The sequence below is a fragment of the Callionymus lyra genome, chromosome 13 (genome assembly GCF_982586985.1).
Source record: "Callionymus lyra chromosome 13, fCalLyr1.hap1.1, whole genome shotgun sequence".
NCBI classification, from domain to species: Eukaryota; Metazoa; Chordata; class Actinopteri; order Syngnathiformes; family Callionymidae; genus Callionymus; species Callionymus lyra.
This window is the reverse complement of record NC_141830.1, coordinates 9,264,561-9,281,166: the sequence shown is the minus strand read 5'-3', so window position 1 is coordinate 9,281,166 and position 16,606 is coordinate 9,264,561. Positions and strand designations below refer to the sequence as shown.

Sequence of the window (16,606 nt, the reverse complement as noted above, 5' to 3'; positions counted from 1 at the left end):
AATTAACCCTCGTTTGACTCACATAGGAATGGTTTCTCCTTTTGGAGACTCAATTTACAGCCTTTTTTGACTGGGCTGAGCTCAGAGGAATGGAGCTTGTGTTATGTTTAATAGCTTAAGCTCCGGCAATCTGTTGCACTTCCATCGTCTAATGATGCATTCAGACCAGTAAAGGTGCAGATGAATGAATGTTGATTTTTACCTTTAAGTAATGTGACGTCACAAATAAGGTTTTATAAGAGTATCTTTTCGTTTTTTAATCTTTTGGCAACTAACGTCGAACCCAACATGTCTCCAAGATGCAGTAAGTTCCTCATCATGACCGTGTTTTGAACTTATTACTTTATAAAGTTCTCCCCCGTCTGAAATCTGTGCGAACGAGAGGTTACGAGAGCGGAGTCCATTATGACATAAGAATGGTCTTCACTCCTCCTCCGGTCAGCTGTAATCACGCCCCGCTTTGTTTATACAACGAGTTCCTCGGAGGTGGAGACTTCCGGGATTGAAGACGCACGTTGACAAACCTTGATGGTTGACCTATCACAGAAAAGTGGGCGTGGTTGTCTTTTGATTTGATTTATTTTATTTTATTATATACATTAAATAAAGCAACCTCACAGCAATAAGGTTGTTGGTTCGTGTCCAGCTGTCTCTGCACTCTGGTTTCCTCCCACAGTCCACTACATTATACTACATTATTTGTGAGTAGTTGTAAATGTTTGTGAGCATCTGTGACAGGCGTCCTGTTCAGAATGTCCCCTGCCTCTCACCCCGAGCAGCTGGGATTGGACTCAAGCTAAACACAGCCGTTATTGAGGACATCAGTGCCCTTTTACAGATTGTGCGAATCTGCTCTGGCTTGTTCAAAAACAAGTTGTGATAGAAAACATTGTATGTCTGCAGTAGATATTTATTTTAATAGGGTAATTAAAAAAAAACCATTATTATTAGTATTTCTACACCACTTGCATTTATATTTTTTAGTATTGAAATATCCAAATAGTTGCGTCCTTGTTTCATTCAAACAGTTGCAGACAACGAGTGGCACGTAGAGCATGAGATCGTCAGCCAAGATGGGCTTCTTTGTATTCAAGGAGTCATACGATGCCCGTGTAAGCCGGAGCTCTTCATGTGCCTTCAGTGTGACGATGTGCTTCCTCTCACGTGTCTCTGCAGATCCACCATTTGGAGGCTTTAGGAAGCTTAACAGCATCCTTGAACGGACACTCTCTACCGATTACAATATTGCAAAACAGCGGCTTTTTCTCCATTAATTCGCCAACACCGGCGGGATTTAGCTGTGGACGTAAAGGAATGTTGCGCCGTGTTATAATCCTATTTAGTCAATTAGTATCTTGCTCTTGCAAGAAATTTGTCAAGTACCTTCCCTACCATCATCCACTTGTTATCCACTCCTATGTTTCTCAACACATAAGAGTCGCTCGGCGCAAAAATATAATCGCAAGGTGACAAACATAACCATTAGGCTATGATGAGAATTTTAAGTATGTGTGTGAGTAAGGAGTCTGGATCACCTTCTAATGCGAGTTTAAAATCGTAGTGAAGCTCTGAAATTTTCGAGTTTATGAGTGTATTTGTTTCAGTGCAAATAGTAGAGGAAATAAAAACAACAACCTATTCTTACCAGCACGAAATTGAAATTGTATGAAAATTAACACTAAATGCTACATGCTACAGGCTAAACAGTATACATCTAAATGACTCTTCTATTAATCCATTAAGGGGTGATAAACTCAATCGCAAACAACAACATAACAAAGGGATACCACAAACACATTTGTTTTCGGGCCTTCCGGTCACCTTGACCCTGAGATAACACAAGGAATACCACAAACACCTTTTTTTCTGGCCTTTGGGTCACCTTGACCCTGAGATAACACAAGTGATACCACAAACACATTTGTTTTCGGGGCTTCAGGTCACCTTGACCCTGAGATAATACAAGGAATACCACAAACACCTTTTTTTCTGGCCTTTGGGTCACCTTGACCCTGAGATAACACAAGTGATACCACAAACACATTGGTTTTCGGGGCTTCAGGTCACCTTGACCCTGACATAACACAAGAAATACCACAAACACATTTGTTTTTGGGCCTTCCATTCACCTTGACCCTAAGATAACACAAGGGATACCACAAACACTTTTTTTTTCGGGCTTTCACGTATCCTTGACCCTGAGATAACACAAGAAATACCACAAACACAATTGTTTTTGGGTCTTCGGGTCACCTTGACCCTGAGATAACACAAGAGATACAACAAACACATTTGTATTTAGGCCTGAGATAACGGGGTTAACATTAATTTTGCTATTATTGGAAGTCTCTGTATACTTGTCTGTTGTCCTTGTTTTATATTAAACACACAACATCCACATGAACATTAATCTACTTTTATTTGATCCGACAGGCCACATTTTAATGACTTGGAAGGCCCTATTTGGCCCATATAACATGAGTTTGACACCCCAATCAAATGGAATTGTGTGATTGATAACATGAGGTAAAATGTAAAATTAATAATAATAATAATAATTATTATTATTATTATTATTATTATAGAGAAAGATAGTTTTTAGTGTTTTTAAAGAATATTCTGAAGAAACATGTATTGGTCATGTTTACTCAAAAGATTAACTTGTAAAATTGTGAAAAAATAGTACAAACTCTAAATGGGACCATATTGATGGAGATAAACCAAACCTAGGGCTCCTTCTGACTCAGCATTATGGCCAGATGTCTTAAATACTTGAAGAAAACCGAACATGAAGCGACTGTCTTTGTGATCAACAGTCGTTCCTGGAACTGGACTTGACTGGATGGTGAGAAAGAGAACACATTTTTTTTTTTTTTCCATTAGGTTTATTTCTTCCCAATTTACTCCCACATGGTTGAATCTACTCTTCTTTGTGGAGGAGGAACGCTCCCTCCTCGCTCTTTCCTTAATAAGCCTCTGCAGACTTATGTTTCATTGACACTTTTAAGGATATAAATATCTTTAATGATCTACTTATTTTTTAAAGGGATTTGACTTTTAAAAATAAAAAAAAGAAGACCATTGTTTAAGTAAAAGTCTTAATACTATGTTGATCCCGCTTAGAAACAGGTTTTATATCGACTTCTGAAAAACACATTTCTTAAACATTTACAGATGTTTAACTAAGATTTTATGAAGGTCACTCACTTCTAAACTGCTTTGATTTTGTAGTATTCAAGCGCCGAGACTGACCTCCATCTGCACTGACAGTTAAAGTGAAGACAAATTAGATTTTCAGAAAATCTCCCATGCAAGGTAAATTATTCAAACATTCTATTTTTCAATTTGTTTGCTCGGTCAAAGTTTTGTGCAATACATGAAAAATGTTTTAACTTCTTCTTTATAAAATATATACAGTATATATTGTCCAAACGAATATGTTGATGTAAAGTAAAAAAAAATAAGGAATTGCTTTTGTGTCATCTTGTCTCAAAATAATTTTAAATTATTAATTTTAGTGGCTGAAATAGCTTTTAAGTAAAAGATTAAATATGTAAAACCCCGTTTGAAAGCAATCTATCTTAAGCAGTTAATTTTCTTTTTTTTTTAAATAAAAAAATAAATAAATTACATTCCATTAAGATTTTTTTTAAATGTTTGGCAAAGTTATGAAGTCATTTGATATTGACTTTTGACCTTTATCTTTCTTCTTCTGCATTAATACATCCATATAATATTTCCTGCATATTTAATCTTAAAAAAGGAGCAGTCTCACCTGCAGTTAATATAAAACTCTTTTGGTACTGCACTATCCCAGGAGAAGTACATTAATAAAGGGAAAACAGAATTTATGAGTTATGAGTATAAATAATCATATCTTTTTTTTTTTATACCCATTAGTAAATTATAAGAAAAAATAAGAGGCTGATACTTACTCCACACCGGAAGGTGGCGGTAATGTAATGTTTACGTTGTTTGTAAACCCCCTTAAAACAACAAGATGAAGAGTTGATTCCCTCATCAGGACACGCCCCCCACTTACCTGTAATCATTTAATTTTCTGAAAGACAAAGATGTTTTCGAGCTGGTTTATCAGCACCGGACTTTAATAGCCGGTGATTGTGGAATAAAAGAACCAGTCAGTCTTGGACGTCGTGACACAAGGTACCAGTAGCACCATCGACTTATAAGTCACAAAATCAAAGTGTACTTCTTTACATTAGAACTTAGTTTAAAAGAAAAAAAGAAAAAAAAACACTTTGAGATGCAAAACTTTCGGGTTTTAATGGCTTAATGGCATAACAACTGCGAGCCAATCCAGCGCTGTGTCTCAAATCGCATACTTCTCTTAGTATACTAGAAGTTAGTATGCATCAGGATAGTGTACGTACTAACTAGTACGCAAATTCTCAACAGATCAAATACTGCCGCTACACACTAACAGGAAATGACTCGACAGTTTCTTCTTCTACTACTATTTAACCATGTTGCAACAGCTGTTTGAACGCTAGCGACACCTGCTGGCAGCACGTTTTGCAAGTTTGGAAGAAGAAATAAAGAAAAAATATGAGAAACTAAATATTCGTGAGAAATTTACGCTGGTATCAGCACCGAAGACGTGTTTATCCTCCTACGGTTGGCTGAAAATGCACCTGTAAGTATATGAATCTATATATATACTGTATATATATATACTGTATATATATATATATATGACGTAACTTCCATTTACAACGTCACTAAGATGATGCCGTTTAGGGTAGCTAGTGTCCATCGATCCATACTCAGTTTTGTGGCGTTTTAGTGACAATTTAGTGTTCATGGGAAAATCTTATGTTTGGGTTACATGAAGACCATTTATTACGGGCAAACTCAGTTGTTAATCTAATAATAACTAATAACCATATCCACAAATCAAAAATGTACGAAAAATAAGTACTTGGTCTAGAAAAGCGCTATATAAATATAAATTACTTACTTACTTACTCTGCAGCGAGAATTCTGACCCACTCTAGTAGAAGAACTCACATCCGATCCTTAAAACTCTTCACTGGCTGCAAGTTTCTTTCAGGATCAATTTTAAAATTCTGGTTCTTACTTTCAGATCTATTCATTGTCAGACCTTACATCAGTGATCTGATCCAGACTTACACCCCAGCTTGGGCTCTTGGGTCTTTGGATCAGAATCTACTAATGGTTCCTGAACACTCCCCGGGACCAGAGGAGAGAAATCCTTCAGGCTGTTGCTTCTGTGTTTGATGGATCTACTGACTCCTTCAAGAAACATCTTTAGACATTTTTATTTGTGCTTTTCCCTGATTTTCTGCGACTCCTGTGTTTGTCTTATGTTGTCTTGGCCTTTCAAAGTATATACTTTACATATACTGTGTATTGTTTTTGATTGTTAAAGTGCTTTGTGGCTCTGGTCTAGAAAGGCACTTTACAAATAACTTTACTTACTTACTTAAAAAATAGTCTCATTAATCAATAGCTGGTATTAGCAGCTGGCAGGTATAACATTTGACTTTGAATTATAAATGCCTTGATGCAAAAGAAAAGGTTATATACGCCATTGAAACTCAACAGTCTGGGAACACATGTCCTACATCTGTAAACGTGGATAAAGTCACACGTGTTACGCACCTTTGTTCGCCTGCTTGACATGATGAGTAGTAATTGCCTCTGATATTGCGCAATTACTGCATGTATAAAAGTAAGAGTGTGACCTAAATCCAACACCGCCGCTGCTCTAAGATAATAATTGGATCATTAAGAAGTGTGAGAGTACCTCAAGTACTCACACACAACCACCGGAAATGTCTCACAATTGTCTGTGAGAGCAACACACTGGTTTTCTAGTAGTTATGCTTAGTGAATGGAGATGTCTAGAGGAGTTTTTAAGAGGATGTATCCACAGCTCCACACACACAGCTTGAAAAAAGAGAGATCATGACCTATGAAAGGACGAGGTCACGTTTGTTGTGATGATTGATTTTATGTTTGTCTCTCTTGCTGCATGTGGAGAGAGAAATAGAGGATCACAGTGTAAAGAAACGTACAGTTTTTTACTGGAATAGCAAGTTAAAGAATCCTATTAATAAATACACATTTATCTTGTAAGTACCGGTAAGTAAGTAAATTATATCTGTAGAACGATTTTCCAGACCAGGGTCACAAAGCGCTTAAACAATCAAAACAATACTCAATAAAATATTTACTTTAGAAGGTCAAGATAACGGCGAGAACAACACAGGAGTTGCAGAAAATCAAGGAAAAGTCTGCACAAATAAAAATGTCTTAAGATGTTTTTTGAAGGAGTCAGTAGAAGCATCCATCAAGCGCAAAGAAAGATGCAAACATGTTATCGTACATAGAAAATATTATTTTAATCACAATGTTGCTCCTAAGCTTTGGAACGATCTTCCTCTCTCTTTGTGTTTGATGATCTACTGACTCCTTTAAGAAACATCTTAAGACGTTTTTATTTGTTCAGGCTTTTCCTTGATTTTCTGGAACTCCTGTTGTGTTATCAGTTTTATCTTGATCTTTAAAGTATATACTTTATTGAGTATTGTTTTGATTGTTTTAGTGCTCTGTGACCCTGGTCTGGAAAAGCGCTATATAAATAAAAATAACTTACTTACTTACATAGTAGGTTGAGATTTCTTCAGAATTATCTGCATATTTATAGGTTAATAACGTTTTTTGTTATTTTATTAGTTTGACTACAGACTAAATGGAAACTTAAACAATTCTTAAAAATATTTAAAAAAAACGAACTAAAGTTAAAGGAAAAAATGACACGCGCCAATAAAATATCTCGTGTAAGTTTAATATATTGTTCGTGTGCTGTATCGCGAGAACATAAAACTTTATTGGTACGCATCTCCTTGACAATCGACAAGTGGTTTTCGGCAAGCTGGCCTGTGCTCCGTTCAAATGCACTGCGAAAATAAATGGTAAAACATTTTAGATTAAAAAATGAATCGTAAAATAATGGTATTGTTTTTATCGCAACAATCAAACCAAATTTTAGTCCCAAACGCACCCGTGCATTTTTTCGTGTAATACTTTAACTTTTAAATCAGGTCAGAAACATATTATCGACGACGGTCAGTGAACGCATCACTAGCGCCTCACCCGCTAGTCAAAGAACAAACAGGATAAGTTTCCCTCTGCGCACCGTGAGGGTTTTGTGTGATAGACGGAGAAAGGAAAAGCAAAGATGTGAAGAAGAAGGAGAAACTTCCTAAAAAAAAACCATGACATCTGCTCCCACTGACTTTGAACTTGTGGCCAATTCCAGCGGCAGACTTGACGCTCATCATGCTGAGATCCTGGAAAACCCACTGCAGGTAAAACTAAATAAATTATACATAAAACGTGTTAAAATAGCTCACGATACTTAAAAAAAAAAAAGGTATTTAATGTAAAAATGTATTCCTGTTATTGTTCTTATAATTGAGGATCTCATTAAGCTCTCATGATGCTCTACTCCAAGTCACTGTCAGATGACTAAGCTCATGGGCTACCCTGAAAAAAAACTTCAAACTGGACTTTTTAAGACTTAAAAAAAAACAACTTTGAGACTTCTGAAGAGATAAAACATTAGTTGGCCCACTGACAGCCCAATAAAAGTGCAGGAGGCAACACACAAACCTCTATAACAACAAGTAAAGTTCTCCAAGAAGTCTAACCTCGTTTTTATCAGAGCTCTTTGCTTAATGAACACTCAGTGTGTATGAGGGAGTCTGACAGCGTCCGGATGTATCGCCGTTGGCAACGCTCACTGCGGTCCCCCTAAAAGGAACCCCTATAAATCATCCGTCAATACGCCGGTGTATCCCTCTCTTCGTTAACGCTTCTGAAACTTTGTTTCTCAACTATGAAGGAAGGAGATTTTGTGTATATTTATTTATGGATTTATACATCTACTTGTAAAAAGCATTAAACTTGAAATAGATATGATTTAAAGTAAGTTAGTATTAACCCATCAAAACTATACTGAGTAACTGGATTACTTTTTAAAAATGCATAGAGGTAGAAACCAGTATTTATTTATTTTCTACTTTACTTGCTCTTGCGTATAGTGCTATTATATCTGTAAAAAGGTCGTTAAAATGTAAAAAAAATATTCAAGGTGTAAGAACGTATCATGATACCTTATCAATATACAACAGCTCTGTATCAATTTTCTCTTTTTGGATTCAAATCATATTTGAATAAATTGAGTATAAAATCTAACAATAAACAACCAAATATTCACAGCGTTTAATAAATAAATATATATATATTTCTGTGTTATGATCAAACGTCTTTTTGCTAGATGGCGGCAGTCATTACGTCCTGGGCGACTGAAGGAAGAATGAAATCAGGCGAGATCTCGGCAATAACTGAGGACGAGAGGATACAGTCGACCACAGCGGTTTTTAATAAAGCTGATGTTTGGACATATTTTGGTTTTAAAAACCAATGAAAGCAGTTAAGACATCATTAAGAGTCATGTGGTCTGTAAATTCTGGGAGTCAAGTTCTCGACAATACTACAACTAAAACCTTGATACTACAGTATTACAATATATGGTATCTTGCACCCGTTTTGTGATACGTATTGTATCGCCAGATTCTTGCCAATACACACCTCAAATTGTATTTATTTTCTACCCTACTAGCTCTCGCGTATAGTGCTAATATATCTGTAAAAAGGTTGTTAAAATTAAAAAAATATTCAAGGTGCAAGAACGTATCATGATACCTTATCAATACACAAAAGCTCTGTATCAATTTTCGTTTTTTGGATTCAAATCATATTTGAATAAATTGAGTATAAAATCTAACAATAAACAACCAAATATTCACAGCGTTTAATAAATATATATATATTTCTGTGTTATGATCAAACGTCTGTTTGCTAGATGGCGGCAGTCATTACGTCCTGGGCGACTGAAGGAAGAATGAAATCAGGCGAGATCTCGGCAATAACTGAGGACGAGAGGATACAGTCGACCACAGCGGCTTTTAATAAAGCTGATGTTTGGACATATTTTGGTTTTAAAAACCAATGAAAGCAGTTAAGACATCATTAAGAGTCATGTGGTCTGTAAATTCTGGGAGTCAAGTTCTCGACAATACTACAACTAAAACCTTGATACTACAGTATTACAATATATGGTATCTTGCACCCGTTTTGTGATACGTATTGTATCGCCAGATTCTTGCCAATACACACCTCAAATTGTATTTATTTTCTACCCTACTAGCTCTTGCATATAGTGCTAATATTTGTTAAAAGGTTGTTAAAATTTAAAAAATATTCAAGGTGCAAGAACGTATCATGATACCTTATCAATACACAAAAGCTCTATCAATTTTCTTTTTTTGGATTCAAATCATATTTGAATAAATTGAGTATAAAATCTAACAAACAACCAAATACTCACAGCGTTTTAAAAATATATATATATTTCTGTGTTATGATCAAACGTCCGTTTGCTAGATGGCGGCAGTCATTACGTCCTGGGCGGCATATTTATTAAGAATTAAATCAGGCGAGATCTCGGCAATAACTGAGGACGAAAGGATACAGTCGACCACAGCGGCTTTTAAAGCTGATGTTTGGACATAGTTTGGTTTTAAAAACCAATGAAAGCAGTTAAGACATCATTAAGAGTCATGTGGTCTGTAAATTCTGGGAGTCAAGTACTCGACAATACTACAACTAAAACCTTGATACTACAGTACTACTTTTACTTTCAGAGCTATTCATGGTCAGGCTCCTCCTTACATCAGTGATCTGATCCAGCCTTACACCCCAGCTCGGGCTCTGAGGTCTGTGGATCAGAATCTACTGATGGTTCCTGAACACGCTTCTGGACCAGAGGAGAGAAATCCTTCCAGACTGTTGCTCCTAAGCTTTGGAACGATCTTCCTCTCCCTCTGTGTTTGATGATCTACTGACTCCTTTAAGAAACATCTTAAGACGTTTCTATTTGTTCAGGCTTTTCCTTGATTTTCTGGAACTCCTGTTGTGTTATCAGTTTTATATTGACCTTTAAAGTATATACTTTATTGAATATTGTTTTGATTGTTTGAGCGCTTTGTGACCCTGGTCTGGAAAAGCGCTATACAAATAAAAATGACTAAATATTACTAAATTACAGTATTACAATATATCGTATCTTGCACCGGTTTTGTGATCTGTATTGTCTCGCCAGATTCTTGCCAATACACACCTCAAATTTTTATTTATTTTAAACTATTTTGCCAAAAATGGTTGATATATTCTCTCTTCTTGTTCATGAATTCATGTATTTTTAGAGATGTTTTCTTCCTGTTCGGCTCATCCAAATGTTGAAGCATTAGTTGAAAGTGAAGTGGCTTCTTCTGTCTGAACAGACAGTGTTCGTGAGGTTATTTGTCCTCCTCATGCATTCCTCTCATGCTCATCATCCCATCTCTGGTGTTTGTCCCTTTCTGCCGTCACATTTGCCGTGTGTGCCTTGAAGGATAATGGGAAGAGTGGAGGGCGTAACAGAGGCAGCGGCAGTGAGTAATAGTCTGCGGTGGGCGAGGGATAATGGTGCTACTGTAAGTGAAGAACAGCTGGATCATAGTTATGCCTCCTCTCCGTGTCCCGGGCTTCCGACCTCCACCGTGATCCATCCCATAGACCATCTCTGTCTGTGATCATACCTCAGACGTGGAAAATCCTTTTATAATAAATACAATTATACAAGTATATGTGTTATAAATAATATACAAATCATACACATTTGACACCATTCTGTAGTGTTGAAGTCATTCATCACCATTGAGTCGTGGGTTCCACTGGCATAGATCAGCCCGTCCGTCTCGTGCACAGATCTGTATTGTCGACGCACACAAAGGAGCATGTTGTGCGATTGTTCTTCCCTGTCGGAGAGAAGGAACGGTTCCTTCAGCCCCTCATCAGCTTTTTTTCTGAAACGCTTGTAAGTTCATAATGTAATAGCTGAGCTCAGTTTATCGTAAATTGCTCAAGGGTTACTGTTAATGTAGTAGGAAGGTGCATTCAAGTAAAGAGATTTTTCTTTGTGGAGCTCAGAGATTATTTTAATGTAGTAATGACTCCAGTATGGACAATGATAAAGTGCCTCTGCTTTATCCAATACACAGATAATGCAAGGCGGTTCAATTATATATATATATATATTAATTTTTTTAAATACTGATGACTCTGCATATGTATTTTTGGCTTTACACTAGTTCAATTATTATTGAATTTCAATTAAAATGTTGGTTTAGTGTGCAACATATTTGCTATAATATTATAATCATTGTATAGTGTTACCAACAATATGTACACTCCCTTCCTGTATGTATGATTATCTGATACATTGATTGATCAAAAATATATTTATTTAACTTTTGAACTGTGAAAATAAAAATCTTAAAAAAAAAACACAGTACCGCCGAAAGAAAAACCCTGGAATAGACAATATAAAAGCAGAATTATAAATATTCCAAATTAGAGTGCAATCATTTAAATAAAAACTGACAACATCAATGGAATATGTAAACATTATTTTTGGACTTCTTACTACAATCAAAAAAGAAACAAAAAAACTGAAAGACTTTTACTCTGTTCGGTTTTTTTTCTGCCGCCACCTGCTGTATAGTCAGTGTAGACGTTCCTTTTTCTTTTAGCATTCTATTAAATTGTGAAGACGATTAGAATAGAACAAAAAAAAACATTCAGTTCTTCTCATATATAATAACGCTTCTCGGGATTGAGACAGTTATTGTAAATGATTACGTGCATTTTGAATAATACATGGAAGATCAATCTAAGGATTTTGACAAGAGTCGTAGGTGCGACGGTTCTCCCATAAAAACACCAGAAACGTTGCCGTTTGGATCTCCTACGAAATAATACAGTACTTTAAAAATATCTCTAAAATTCAATCAACCTAGCAACCTTGCTTAACCAACATCCAAAAAAATCTAACTTTGAATTAAAAATGATCCAGTCGGAAACTGAAAAAAAAGACTTAAAACAAAAAAGTTGTGTATAAGAAAATAAATTGTATGTAATAAAGGAATAGATCGAACATGAAGATCGTCTTACAGTCCTTTACGTGTCCTAATGTTAAAGTTAAACAAAGCCTTTCTTACCCTTTAAGTAATGAGTTTAACTTCTCAGCTGTGCTTTCTTGAGTAGAACTTCTAAAGGTTTGATTTGCAGGCGATCTGCACTAGTATTTTACATTTTTACTGCTTCAAAGAGTCATTAGTAGTAGCCTTAAGTGTTGGAATTTGACATGAAATTAATGCACACTTTGATATTAAGTTTAAAAGTTCTGCCAAATATGTTCTTTAGAAAAAGGTTGTAAATTCATATCCACTCTTTGCATTATTTGTCTAAATAAGTCGTCTGACCTGTTGGACACGTTTCAATATTACTTGTGAGAGGTTTTCAAGATAAAACATCTCAAGATGATTGAAGGTACTGACTGGTTTGAAAGTCTGGTAAATAGTCATTGTTGAAGTTTACAGTAACCATGGAGAACTACTGATCTGGACTAAATAGTTATATGACCAAAAAACTAACTATTTAGTGGGTTTGTGACAAAGAATTAAAGTAAATCGATGTCATTTGGATTTAAATAAAATAGAAGTGCAGTAGTAAAGCCTGTCCTTAGGAGTATCTTTTCTTGTATTATATCCGCAGAAATATAAATTACTGTAGAATTATTCTGATAATGAGATTCAGATCAAAAAGCTACAGAATCTCAAGAGGTTATCTGGATGTAATAAACATTTAAACATTTGTTTTGATGTAAACATCAAATGTTACATTTATTTTACTTTAAACTTTGTTTTAAAAGCAAAATGAGTCCAAACATCAGCTTTTAAAGCTGCTGGTGTATTCATTTATTTTTCACTCATTGCTGCCATTTCACAGAGATTTTGGTTGTTACCGTGGCACGGAGGAAATGACGAATGTTGCTAACTATTGGCCAGAGGTTTAATTGCAGCACACAAATGAATAAACGCAGTGAATATTTGAGGGTTAATTGTAAAATAAACATCGAATGATTGTCTTTTATACACACACTATTGAAATATTAACCATAAAATAACTTTGAATTAAAATAAAATATTTCAAAGGTAAATATCAATAAAGTGCTATTGAATATCGATACAATATCGGGGACAAAAATATGGCGATATATCGTCAAATCAATATTTTCTTACACCCTCGTGCAATTCAGAAAAGTCATAGTGAAGATTACAAACTATTCCATGGCTTTACATTTCAATTATTTACACATACATTTTTACACCAGATGTACGTTAAAGTTTTAAAGAAAGAGGTGAAGAAAATAATTAATAAATAAGTTTGTTTGGATGTTTGTGGGGGTTAAAGACTTAATTTTTATTTTAACTTTGCAAGTCTAAATGTTGTCATTTTCATTTTTTATTAAAAGCATGATTGATATTTTTTGCAGTTGGGGAAGAAAGTTAATATTTGAACACAGATCTGATGGTGTTAGAAATTAGACTGATTTTAATTAGAGTTTTTGATCATTTTCATTTTTGATTACTTATGCTGGTGAACAAGCTCGAGTCTACCGAGTGTAATATGTGAATAAAAAATGTTCTCACAACTGAAAGTTACCTCTTGACATGAAGCATTTTCTTAAAGATATAAAAAAAACAGTTTAAAGACACAGAAGTAGTAAGTAATTTATATTTATAGAGCGCTTTTTTAGACCAGGGTCACAAAGCGCTTAAACAATCAAAAAAATATATATATATATACTAAAAAAAAATCAAGATAACACCGAAAAAAACACAGGTGTCCCGGAAAAACAGGGAAAAGTTCCACAAATAAGAAAGTCTTGAGATATTCAGAAGAGGGGAAAGGAGAGTGACGCTCATCGAGATGTAAATAAAGATCAGTTAAGGGTTGCTACGAGTTTATCAGCCGGTGCTGCTCGATCAAGCGTGTAATGTTTGCAGAGCGAGTCACGAGCCAGAGGCACTCCCTGTATTTCTGTCTGCTCTGAGACCTTCTGTTTGCTTTGCTGTAACTGCAGCTTTGCTTCCTGCTTCACTTTTATCCTCTCATCGTACGCAGCCTCCTCCGGTGTGTGGAGCTGGGCCGCCAGTCTGAACGTCCAGCTGTTTGCACAAATTAACCATCAGTGGGAACACAACAAACTCAGCTTAATGACTTTTGATTCACTAACTGGTGCAGCCTGATGTAGTTAGAATAACAATTAAGAAAATAATGTGAGTAATTAGAGCAAGATTCTCCGTCCAAACACTTCATTACTGAAAGGAAATTGAGGTCCAGGAACATTTTGTCGACGTTGCTACCACAACGTTTCTTTAATTCACACTTTGACCTGCTTTAAGAACACAACATATTTGTCATCACATTGTCACCAATACTTGTGTGATCATATTTGAAATTGTAATCACTTTAAAACAGTTATTTTGACTTTAAAACAGTCAGAAAGCACAATTGTTATCCCATATTTTAGCTTTATATTCTAACCCTTGTGTTAGCTCTGGGTCAAGGTGACCCAAAGGCCCAAAATCAAATGTTTTTTGTATCCCTTGTGTTGTCTCCGGGTCAAGGTCAAAGGCCTCCCTGGCTTCTATAAATACATATACAGTGGTGAAGGTCATTCATCTTGACCTAGACACAACACAAGGGCTAACAGATGAAAATCTAAACATATATTTAAGCTTAATTCAATTTACCCCCCAGGAATTTCACTACATCCATTTATTTCCCATGATGCAACACTAATAGACTCAGGGACTCATTCATTCCTCGTGCTATTAGACTTTATAATTCTGAGTTTGGGGACAGGAGCAAATTTTTATCAGAATTTAACAGTTAGCCAATGCTAACCGTTAGCCAAAATGCATACAAAAGTATTTTTATTAAATGTAAAAAAAAAAAATACAAAACTGAACATTGTATAAAAATAAATCATATTTTTTTTCATATCTGCCTTGATGTTACAAAACACAGAACTAAATAGAAACAAGTATAGGTAGTGACTGGAGGAGACACAAAACAAAAAGTTTAACAGATAGTGATGGGTCGAGTAACACCGATGCCTCAAGCTCATACAGCGAAACCCGTGTCAGTGAATCGCTTTAAGAAAGTCACGTGACTGAGGGATTAATCGGGCCAGGCGTGAAAATAAAATCCGAGAAACATCCAGGATAAACTCAGGTATACAGCCATTCTGCAACACACTCACAGTTGCTTTATTAATAACGAATTCCTAATTACTTGATTAGTTTTGTTTGTTGTTGTTTGGAAATCATGCATTGAAATGAATATTTAATGTGTTTTAAATAACCTTTGGCAACAACAATATTTTGAGTACACAAGTGCGTCTACATTGAGCAGTGTGTGAAAATGTAGGGCGCAATGCGCCCTCAAAAAACCAGAAAATTGAGTGTGGATCGATGGACACTTTCCAACCCTCAATGGCTACGTCACTGAGCAGATACCGACGTTAATGTTTGGGAAAACACACATTTATGAAAAGTGCTACAGGATTACAACAGTTGGTTGCAATCAGCTATAAAAAGTAGTAGAAGAAGAAGCTGTCGATTAATTTCCGGGAAGTGTGTAGCAGCAGTGTTTGATTTGAGACATACTATCTGTCGAAAATTTGCTTAATTGGCAAGTATGTTCACTGTAAACCATTGCACTCAATCGCGCACTTCTGCACTTATACTTAGTATTTTGAGTGCACAAGTGCATCCTAATTAGCAGTGTGCAAAAAATGTAGTGCGCAATGAGCACTACATTGGCGCACTCAAATGGCCAGAAAATTGAGTTTGTAATGATGGACACTTTCAACCCTCAACGACCACCATCATACGTCAGTGACGTAGCTTTCGTTTAGCGCCATCTACGTCAATGACGACGGGTCTTCGGAGCAGATACTTCTGTAAACGTCTCAAGGAAACTATTTTTAACACAATCAGCAAAAACAAGGGAAAAACACATGGAGGTCAAGTTTACCAGCAAAGACGATCAGGAACCAAAGGAAGCTTGACTAGCAGCTGCAGCTGATGACACATGTGCTGTGTCTCAAATCGCATACTACTCTTAGTATGCTAGAAGTTAGTATGCATCAGTTTAGTGTAGTACTAACTAGTATGCAAATTCTCCACAGATAGTATGTCTCAAATCAAACACTGCTGCTACACACTAACAGGAAATCACATGACAGCTTCTTCTTAAATACTTCTATTTAACGATGTTTCAACCAGCTGTTTGAACGCTATCGCCACCTGCTGGCAGCACGTTTTGCAAGTTTGGAAGAAGAAATAAAGAAAAAATATGAGAATCTAAATAATCGCGAGATATTAAAGCTGGTATCAGCACTGAAGACGTTTCATCCTTCTACTACTGCTGCTGAAAATGCACCTGTAAGTATATGAATATATATATATATATATATATGACGTAACGTCCGTTTAAAACGTCATTAAGATGGCGGCTGTTTAGTGTGGTTAGTGTCCATCGAACCATGCTTGGTTTTGTGGGCGTGTTAGTACGCCAATCTAGTGTGCATGGCGCACTA

The 16,606-nt window shown here is 35.8% G+C and overlaps 1 protein-coding gene across 1 annotated transcript in view; it reads left to right on the top strand.

Annotated features, from left to right (window-relative positions):
- Window positions 1-7,256: 7,256 nt before the first annotated feature.
- nipal2 (NIPA like domain containing 2) overlaps window positions 7,257-16,606 on the top strand; it is a gene marked incomplete at its 5' end in the record, with an annotated part of 33,184 nt that continues 23,834 nt past the window's right edge. The window contains one exon of the mRNA XM_087806368.1: window positions 7,257-7,355. Coding sequence (XP_087662494.1) covers window positions 7,257-7,355 — 99 coding nt within the window. The remainder of the gene's footprint in view (window positions 7,356-16,606) is intronic.